The sequence below is a fragment of the Cololabis saira genome, chromosome 18 (assembly GCF_033807715.1).
Source record: "Cololabis saira isolate AMF1-May2022 chromosome 18, fColSai1.1, whole genome shotgun sequence".
Lineage (NCBI taxonomy): Eukaryota > Metazoa > Chordata > Actinopteri > Beloniformes > Belonidae > Cololabis > Cololabis saira.
This window is the reverse complement of record NC_084604.1, coordinates 30,664,490-30,675,238: the sequence shown is the minus strand read 5'-3', so window position 1 is coordinate 30,675,238 and position 10,749 is coordinate 30,664,490. Positions and strand designations below refer to the sequence as shown.

The 10,749-nt window shown below is 42.8% G+C and overlaps 1 protein-coding gene across 3 annotated transcripts in view; it reads right to left on the bottom strand.

Annotated features, from left to right (window-relative positions):
- Positions 1 to 353: 353 nt before the first annotated feature.
- Positions 354 to 10,749, bottom strand: part of slc25a47a (solute carrier family 25 member 47a) — a 14,663-nt gene continuing 4,267 nt past the window's right edge. For 2 of the 3 annotated variants that reach the window (XM_061707219.1, XM_061707220.1), the window contains 3 exons: positions 3,638 to 3,817; positions 3,274 to 3,535; positions 354 to 1,742 (listed from right to left, as the gene is read on the bottom strand). In XM_061707219.1, the coding sequence (XP_061563203.1) occupies positions 1,429 to 1,742; positions 3,274 to 3,535; positions 3,638 to 3,817 (756 nt within the window). In that variant the 3' untranslated portion in view covers positions 354 to 1,428. Of the gene's footprint in view, positions 1,743 to 3,273; positions 3,536 to 3,637; positions 3,818 to 4,564; positions 4,662 to 10,749 lie in introns of those variants that run through there. The other variant, XM_061707221.1, reaches the window with a different exon arrangement.

Here is a 10,749-nt window from a genome sequence, read left to right as displayed (position 1 = left end):
GGAAATGTCCGGGTCTTCCTCACCAGCTGGAAGTGTCCGGGTCTTCCTCACCAGATGAAAGTGTCCGGGTCTTCCTCACCAGCTGGAAACGTCCGGGTCTTCCTCACCAGCTGGAAGTGTCCGGGTCTTCCTCACCAGCTGGAAATGTCCGGGTCTTCCTCACCAGATGGAAGTGTCCGGGTCTTCCTCACCAGCTGGAAATGTCCGGGTCTTCCTCACCAGATGGAAATGTCCGGGTCTTCCTCACCAGCTGGAAGTGTCCGGGTCTTCCTCACGAGCTGGAAGTGTCCGGGTCTTCCTCACCAGCTAGAACTGTCCGGGTCTTCCTCACCAGATGGAAATGTCTGGGTCTTCCTCCCTAGCTGCTGTTTCATTTGTGATTGAGCGAAGAGCGGCTCTGTGCTTACGATTCTGGTTGACTAAAGTTTGTTTTCCCTCGGGAGGCGGAAAAACGAGGTGATTCGATTATTGCACCTTCTTTTTTTTCTTCAGTGTACTGACATGACAGGCAGCGATCGGATGGTGTGGAGATTTTCAGTGATTATGATAAGAAGCGTTCTGGGTTAGAATCGCTTACCCTGCTTTTAAATTCTGTCTCTGCAACTTGATACATTCATGAAGAGATCAAGACAACATTTTCATCCTTTACTAAGGTACCATCAGCATTTTCATCAGATCTTCAAAAATAAATGACAAGAAATTGCATTCAGTAATTCACCTGCTTCCTATCCATCTCCCAACCTCTGAAAACAACTCACTCCCCACAATAGTCAGTATGTATCATGCACTTTGAGAAAATAACATTCTGTACAATCGAATGAGTTCATAAATAAGCTCTTTGGTACTATTACATAGCAATTCATTCAATAATTGTAGCTGCAACTTCTGCAATCTTAAGCAGTAATGTCATAAAACGACTTCTGTTATTAATGCACATCTGAAAACTAACATTCTTTTAAACCACAAGTAGACAGTTTCACTATGACTGTTTCAGACAGTCCAATTGTAACATTTAGCTTCTGGCAATAGATGTAATGATATGCAAACATGGATGACATGGGTATCATTCTTCTTAGTGTGCGTAGTGCCGTTCAGTCTTGGTTCCACACCTTATCTGGTCAGAAAAGAAGTCAGATAGTTCAAGTAGCCCCCAACAACTTGAGGTTTTGTGGTGTCCTGCTCATTTACAACAATCAAAACTTGGTTTTCTTGTTGTAAACAGAGAAAGAGATGATATTGTAACAAAGTGGTCAAGGATGCCACCTAGTGGTCTGCAATCTGCTAACAATAGGGCTGAAAGTTCTGCACATATCAGGATATTTTACCTGATTATAGTATGGAAACATTATATGTAACAACTCCAATGAACACTGTGCAAAATCACTTCATGGTAACTGAATATGGGTCATTATGAGTAAAGACGTCGGACTACTCGAGTTCTAAACGTGGTGAGTCAACACTTTCGGGTGCGGCTTGGAGGAAACCAATGAGCACCTCATAGGTTAAAAACACCACCATGTTTACTGGGAATGCACGCAGCCAGCTGATGCCTAAGCTCCTGAAGAAAACGCTGCCCCCTTCGACTCTCACAGTCTCAGCAAAGCAGTGCAAAAAACCCTTATATCGCTTGGTTTCCCGCACTCCGTCTATCTGCATGCGCGCTTTGATCACATCCATCGGCGTTCCAATGGTCCAGGCTGCCATTCCCGCTAGTCCGCCGGCCAGCATCACACCACCCCAATCTTTGGAAGGAAGGAATATACAGATAAAATGTAAAGATTTATCACGGCAGATGCTTCATCACACACTAACTTAAAGTATTACCTCCAGAGAGTTTACAAGTTAACAGCTTTGCCAAGAATGTTCCCACATACAGGACTGTCTCAGAAAATTTGAATATTGTGATGAAGTTCTTTATTTTCTGTAATGCAATTAAAAAAACAGAAATGTCATACATTCTGGATTCATTACAAATCAACTGAAATATTGCAAGCCTTTTATTATTTTAATATTGCTGATTATGGCTTACAGTTTAAGATTCCCAGAATATTCTAATTTTTTGAGATAAGATATTTGAGTTTTCTTAAGCTGTAAGCCATGATCAGCAATATTAAAATAATAAAAGGCTTGCAATATTTCAGTTGATTTGAAATGAATCCAGAATGTATGACATTTTTGTTTTTGTAATTGCATTACAGAAAATCACAATATTCTAATTTTCTGAGACAGTCCTGTATATGAGATATTTTACAAAAAGAAATGTATCACTCTTAAAGGGAAAGTTCGGTTTTTTACAACCTGGACCTTATTTCTGGCATTTTTTATGGTTGTATACTCACCCAGAGGTGTTTGGTGTCATTTGGAGTCCTTCGGAAGATATTAGGAGTTTTTTTGCGAGCCGCTTCTCCATATAACGGTAGCGCATGGGGGCACCGCGGGACACAGACGATGCAGCGTCTAAATAACACATGATTGCCGCAAAACTCTTCATTTCTTTTATGAATCACTAGATCTGCTTCCAGGACCTGTTGTCTTCATCCGGGGCTGTGTGTGTAACAAATAAATCAGTTTGTAAACAAGACCTCTGAACTCATGACGTCATCTCTGTGCGCGCACTCTGTCCTCCGTTCAGTGAGCTCTTCAGCCGTATACTCTGGCTCAAAACGGTAAGGACGTCCATCATATTCAAAGTCGTCGTCCACAACCTCAGAATTTGACAAATATTCAGACATGTTTCAAATAACTAACAGTAAACTAACGGTAGCGAACTCCAGCTGTACACAGAGCTGTGTCTGCAATGCGCGCACACAGATGACGTCATGAGTTCAGGGGTCTTGTTTACAAACTGATTTATTTGTTACACACACAGCCGCGGATGTAGACAACAGGTCCTGGAAGCAGATCTAGTGATTCATAAAAGAAATGAAGAGTTTTGCGGCAATCATGTGTTATTTAGACGCTGCATCGTCTGTGTCCCGCGGTGCCCCCATGCGCTACCGTTATATGGAGAAGAGGCTCGCACAAAACTCCTAATATCTTCCGAAGGACTCCAAATGACACCAAACACCTCTGGGTGAGTATACAACCATAAAAAATGCCAGAAATAAGGTCCAGGTTGTAAAAAACCGAACTTTCCCTTTAAGTTTGCACCCTTAGAATTTATCACAGTGAATGGGACTGTAATTGGAAATATAAAAGCATACATTTGAGCAGGATCTGAGGTCAGGATGCAAGAAAACAACAGCAGCATCCTTTCTCTTCTTCTTCCCTCACCTAGTTTTTTGTTGCTGCTGCCTGCCAGCCATTCACAAATGGTTGCATAGGTCAAAAAGTACGTGGACATTGCTGGTCCATCTCTCAGCATCAGTGGGAGAGATCCTCTGTAAAGGCCCATGAACCCCTCCTCTTTAACGATGACCAGCAGACAGTTAATGGGGCCGGTGTACTTTAGCTTGATGTTGGTGCCTCTTCGCTTGGACTCTGTCTGACACTGAAGACGTACTTTCACTGTATCGCCGGGAGACATCACCGATGTCTGTTGGAAGGAAAGTAAAAAGTTTGTTGATGCGATTCAGTACACTATCAGGACCTGCGGTTCAGCTAACCGCTGATGGTTCGTGAGCCTGACTCGAGTTACCTGAGCGATGCCAGCTGCCAGTCCAGAGAGGAGGACATCTAGTTTGGTGTCTGGATCCTTGTCAGCCCCCCGTATCTGCTTCAGACTCTGCAGGCAGTTCCTGTATGTGCCAAACGCCACGGAGGAAGTCATGCTGACTGTACTCACGGGTAAGGCCATACCTTTGAAGAAGCCATGCACCTAATGGAAGAAAACAGGAAAAAAAAACACTGATGAAGTACTGAACAAACAAACAAACAAACAAGATCTTTTGTGATTGAGTTTTACTCATTTATTTGGCTCCATGTGACGTTTATTAAAACCATCTCAATAAGAAACTGGGCAGAGAAAAAGTGGGGAAAAAGTAGGAGAATTATGCTTCACTTAAAAAAAAACAGGATTTATAATGATTCCTTAGACCTCCAATACTGAATTTGGGCCTTTTCCAGGATGCTTATGTGTGTAAATATGAGCACATTACACCCACCCTCAAATCCCTGCACTGGCTCCTTGAGTCCTTCAAAACTGCTCACCGGTGTATTCATGGCAATGCTCCAATCTATCCAATCTCAAAGACCTTATTACAGAGCAAAAGCCATCTCACAACCTCCGTTCTAGAAACAGCAACCTCCTCAACATCCCCAGAACTAAGCTGCAGACTCTGGATGATCGGGCTGTGTGTGTTTTCATACGTATATATTTGTTTATTTAAAAGGATCCCCATCAGCCGACGCCCAAACAAAAGCTAGTCTTCCTGGGGTTCAGACAATAAAATACAAAATCAAAAATAAAAATAAGAAATAAAGAAGAACATCATACAAATCATATATAATTTGATGTATTGATCTCACTCAATCAGATACGCTATATGATGTTAAGGTTATGACAACAAATACATTCTTGGTCTTTGTTTCAAATCAGCCTTTCATTTGATGTCACGAATCTCACCTGGAAGGGTGTTCCAATATGTCCTCTTCATAGAGTCAGACTTAGGTAAGGGTAACATAATCCGACCACTATTCGCCCCTTGAGTGTTATATGAATGAATAATTGAACAATAAGTTATATTATTATAGAGAAATGTGTTTATTATATTTAACTGGCATATATATTATTTGTCATTATTTTATTTTTTTTACTATTTCTGCAATATTTATGTGATTCATTTCCAGCAGTATTGTATTATTTTTGTATTGATGTGTAGGAACCTTTCTTCGTGCTCTGTGTTGCGCTGGGACAATTTAATTTATTGGAAGCTCATTCAGCAGGTGATGTGAAGCAGCACTTGTCATGCTGCATAAGTTACGTGGAAAAGTGGAGAAGTTAAAAGGGTAAAGTTGACATTTTTGGAAGGTTTTTTTTTTTTTTTTTAAGCGGACTCATTTCCCTCTGGTTATGTGCAGCCAGCGAGGTATGTTTTATTTACGTTTATATGTGCGTCGTGCATAATTGATTTGCATAATTAATTAGCAGGATTTTCGTAGCCTTCCACAGCTGTGTTTATTCTGTTTATTGTATATTGTTGTTTATTTTGTCCATTATGTATTTAAATTGTTTAACGGTGGTGGTGGTGGTACACGGTGGTACAAGGAGAGTGGAAGAATAAAGCCATCTGTAAATGAAGAACCGTGGTGGTGTTGTGTATTTCCTGGAGGGAGTGATAGTCAACTCGGACCTGCTTGAAGTTTCCCTACCTGCCCGACGTGTCCATCGGCTCATCAGACGGGAAAAACAGATAAGCCACTGTTAAACATTGAGGACACACACGTTCATCAGTTTTTTCATTAAGACGTCCATAAGCCAGTTACTTAAGTTTGTGTCTGAAGTGTGACATAAGAACTGAAAAAACTACAAGAAACTGTGTATAGCCTTATAACAATAACAGTGTTTCACGTGACATAAGGACATCATTGTAATTGATTTATTGGTATTTGGTTTATATTGATTTTTTGACCATTATTATTATTAATTCCCTTTGATAAGGAAGGAAATATTTTTTTTGTTTGAATAAAAGCATGCTGACATTTTAAAGGATCATGAGGCAGGATGGAGGAATGTTGGAGGAGCAGCTAAAGAGGCCTTAGAGGGCTATTTTTTGACTGATTCTGAAGATTCATATTACGCTGCGTGGGATCTGCTGGTGAGCCTTTTGTTATTGCCAAAGCCTTCCGATACAAACTACATGCCTGGCCAAAAATAGACTCACGGGAAAGTGCTGATTTAAGGAAGTTTGTGGATTTTTTGCGCCATTGTGAATCTGCTATGGCTCATAAATATTTTCAATGATGGAATGGAGAATCAAAGACTAGCTGCCAAACTACCTGACTGGTTAAGTACTGGATGGAATCGAAAGGCCACACAATACCAACTGGAATACGGGAGGTTCCCAAGCTTCAGTTACTTTGTGACATTTCTGTCAAAGGAAGCTAGTATTGCGTGCAACCCTATAACCTCTTACCATGCATTACGGCAGAGTGAACCTGACAAAGCAAAGACCAAGAACCAAAACATAGTGGCCTCTAAGAAGCAAACTGTCAAGGCATTCACAACCAGCAGCAGTGAAAAGAATGTGGACACGTGTGTTTTGTTAGAAAACAGGACGTATTACACAAGTGTTTCAAGTTCAGTGGAAAGCCAGTTTCTGACCAGGTCAAATTTATTCAGAGTGAGAGACCGTGCTTCGGCTGTTTAAGTTCTGGTCATCAATCAAAGCAGTGTAGTTACCGGATGGTCTGTGACACCTGTTCAAAGCATCATCCCACATGCCTACATGAAGATTGCTCAAAACAAAAACAAGAAACGAAGAGAGAACAAGCTAAAGAAATAAGTAACAGTTAGGAAAGAAAGCCACAGTCATCACAACAGGAGATCACCAAGGAAATCACATCCAACAGAGTTGTGCAAGATGGCAACAGTACCCAAACTTCGGCAATCATACCTGTCTATGTGTCAACACCAAGTGACCCAAATAAGGAAGTTATTGTCTACGCTCTGCTAGATTCACAAAGCGACTCTTCATTCATTCTTGGGGAAATATCAGATGTTCTAGACACAAAAACAGAACAAGTGAAACTCAAACTATCTACAATGTCGTCAAAAAGGACAAAGGTCCTGCAAAAAACTCAAAGGTTTACAAATAAGAGGGCTATACTCCACCAAGAAGATTACAGTGCCAACAGCTTACACTCGCAACTTCATCCCTGCGAATCGGTCACATGTCCCAACTCCAGAGACCGCCAAGGCATGGCCTCACTTAAAGCATCTTGCAGAACACATCGCTCCGCAAATGCAATGTGAGAGTGGTCTGCTGATCGGGTACAATTGCGCACAAGCTTTAATGCCTCGAGAAGTTGTATGTGGGGAGGAAAACTGACCTTTTGCACAGAAAACCGATCTAGGTTGGAGCATAGTAAGCTATGGTGACCCATGTGAACACGAAGGTGACGCAATTGGAGTAAGTCATCGCATCATTGTAAAGCAAGTGACACCTGAAACCAACCCAACAGTCAAGCTCAAGGGTGAAGTTCACTATCTTTGCAAGACTCGGATCAAGGAAGTGATCACTGCGTATGATATCCTCAGGGTGCTAGAGTCTGATTTCAGTGAGAGAGTTGGATAAGAGGTAACTGTTTCTCAGGAAGATCTCCATTTCTTGACCAAGCTGAAGGATGAAATCACACACAAGCAAGACGGTCATTATGAAATGCCCTTACCTTTCAGACAAGACAGACCAAATCTACCCAATAATAAGTCATGTGCTGTTCAGCGTCTGGTGGGCCTTGAACGGAAGTAAAAGAGAGACCAAAAGTACTACACAGATTATGTGAACTTCATGGAAGACATTATTTCTCGAGGTGATGCAGAGAAGGTCCCAGACGAGGAACTCAACAAGCAACCTGCCTGGTATATTCCTCACCATGGGGTATATCACCCTCAAAAACCTGGTAAGATTCGGGTCGTCTTCGATTTTTCGGCATGGTGGGAGTGCTTTGCAGATTTCGCAAGGGCCCAGTTGCGATTATGTGTGATGTGGAACGAATGTTTCATCAATTCCATGTGAAGCCTGAAGATCAAGACTACCTGAGGTTCTTATGGTGGGAGAATGGGAATCTAGAGTCTCCACCCTCAATTTTTCGGATGAAAGTCCATCTTTTTGGCTCAGCCTCCTCACCTGGCTGTGCCAATTTTGGTTTTAAACATCTAGCTGCTGAAGGATAGGATCGATTTAACCAGAGCACTGTTAAATTCATCCAAAGGAATTTCTATGTAGATGAGGGACTAGTGAGTGTAACGTCTGATGCTGAAAGTAATCCAGCTCTTCAAGGATGCTAGAGAGCTCTGCAGCACAGGCATGCTTAGACTGCACAAGTTCATTTCAAACAGCACAACGGTACTGAAATCAATACCGAAGGAAGAGTATGCGGAAAGTGTGAAAGACCTGGATATGGCCTTAGGAGAGCCACTCATGGAAAGAGCTCTTGGTGTTCAGTGGTGTGTGTCCTCTGATGACTTCCAATTTAGAATCACTGTCAAAGAACACCCACTGACCAGAAGAGGAGTGCTATCCACTGTAGCTTCCATCTATGACCCGTTGGGGTTCGTAGCGCCATTCATCCTCCTTGGAAAGCTGATCTTACAACAACTGTGTCGAGACAAGGCAGGTAGGGACAAGCCACTTCCTGAGGAGCTCAGAGCACAGTGGGAATTGTGGCTACAAGATCTTCTGAACCTGTCTGAGGTGAAGATTAACAGGTGCTACATTCCAGCAACTTTCACAGACTTCAAACAGTACGATATTCACCATTTCTCAGACGCCAGCGTCACAGGTTACGGCGAGTGTTCGTATCTCAGAGCAATCAACACAGATGGCGAGGTCCATTGCTCGCTAGTCATGGGGAAAGCTCGTGTTGCCCCCACCAAGGTAACCACAGTACCCCGGCTTGAGTTATCAGCAGCAGTAGTAGCAGCCTGGACCAGTGTTATGCTCAGAAATTAGATTGAAATTGATGGTCTTCAAGAACATTTTTGAACAGACTCGAAGGTTGTTCTTGGATATAAAACGACGCCAGGCGGTTTCATGTGTTTGTGGCGAACAGAATCCAACGAATCAAGTCCACTACAGATCCCAAGCAATGGCAGTTTGTCAAGTCTGAAGATAATCCTGCGGATCATGCTTCAAGAGGCCTAATAGCAGCTCAGCTTGTCGCTTCCAACTGGTTTTCTGGACCAGACTTTCTTTGGGAAAAGGAGCTGCCCACAAGTGCTTTGAGGGTGGGAGAGATTATGGACAATGATCCAGAACTACAGAAAGCCCAAGTGTTCAATACCAAAGCAACAGAAGACAGGATTTTGCTAGACCGCTTGTCAAAGTTTTCTGTCTGGAAAAGAACTGTGAAGGCCATTGCTCATCTCAAGCACCTTGCTAAGCAGATCAAGGGTCTCAAACCTAAAACAAGTGATGTCACAAGCATTGAGGAAAGACAGGAAGCAGAATTTTTCATAATGAGATTGGTCCAAACAGAAGCATTCAGCAGTGAAATAAAAGGCATAAAACAATGCAAGGAAGTGAAACAAGATAAAACAAACAAGCTATACCAACTAAGCCCATTTGTGGATGAGCACAGTGTTCTCAGGGTTGGAGGACGTTTGACAAGGTCTAGTCTTCACCCGCATGTCAAGCATCCTGTAATTCTGCCAAGGGCAAGCCATGTGTCGTCCTTAAGGCTGAATTATACTTCTGCGTCAAAACGACGCCGTGTCTACGGCGTGTGGTTTTTGGACACGCAGAGGACACGCCGTCACATGCGCCGTCAGTGACGTGCACCTCCCGAAAATTGTAACTACGCGTCGAGGAGACGCCGTCCACACGCAGACCGAGAGGGCTGTGATTGGTTCGTTTGAAAGCGAAGCATTTCCGGTTTCCGGTTTGAATCAGTAGTGAACTTCCAGGGCTTTTTTCTTCGTTTATATGTGATTTTTTTTGTTTTTGTTTTTTGCACAATAGTTGTCCTTATTTCTTTGATTTACTGTGACCGGAAAAAGTCGGATAAACCATTCAGAAAAAGATCGCTAACTAGTGGCCGCGGGGGGTACTGCACCGCGACCAAACGGAGAGACGGAGAACTCTGAACGATTCGTGACGGCACCACGGGTGCGCCGTGTGCTCTGCGTGTGTGTGACGCAGAAGTATACTCAGCCCTTTACTGATCAAGTATCACCACGAGAAGGTGCCTCGTCAAGGAAGAGGGATAACTGCTAATGAGTTGCGATCCAAAGGAATCTGGATCATAGGATGCAGCAATGCAGTTTCCTTGCACATTTACAAGTCCACAAGGTGTAGAAGGTACAGAAGGAACACACAAGACCCAAAGATGGCAGATTTGCCAGAAAACAGAACGAAAACGACACCTCCATTCACATATTCGCATAGATTGCTTTGGACCATTTTATGTAAAGGAAGCAAGAAATTAACTGAAGAAGTATGGTCTTCTTTTCACTTGTATGTGCTCAAGAGCCATACATATTGAAATGCTGGATGATCTCACAACAGATGCTTTCATCAATGCATTACATGCATTCATTGCAATACACGGAAGTGTAAGACAGCTGAGGTGTGATCAAGGCACCAACTTTGTAGGTGCAAAAATAGAGTTCCTGAACGCAATGATGAACCTGGATCATGAACAGCTGAAACATGGATGTGAGTTCATAATGAACACCCCATCAGCAAGCCACATGGGAGGCGTGTGGGAGCGCCAAATAAGGACAATCAGAAGTGTTCTAACAGCAATCCTCGACCAGTCTGCCAAAAGACTTGACAGTGCCTCGCTTAGAACCTTTCTGTATGAAGTCATGGCTATTATAAATAGCAGACCTCTGACAGGTCTTCAACCCCTCCCTCCCAACCACATCCTCATGATGAAATCCAGCATAGTGGTTCCCCCTCCTGGTCAATTTGTGAGCGAGGATCTATACCTACGTAAGAGATGGCGTCCAGTGCAGTTCTTGGCAAACTAATTCTGGATGAGGTGGAAGGAGTATCTCCTTAACCTTCAGCAAAGGCAAATATGGCAGAAGGATAAGAGAAATACAAAAGGTCAACGATATTGTCATCCTTTGGAGGACAGTTCTCC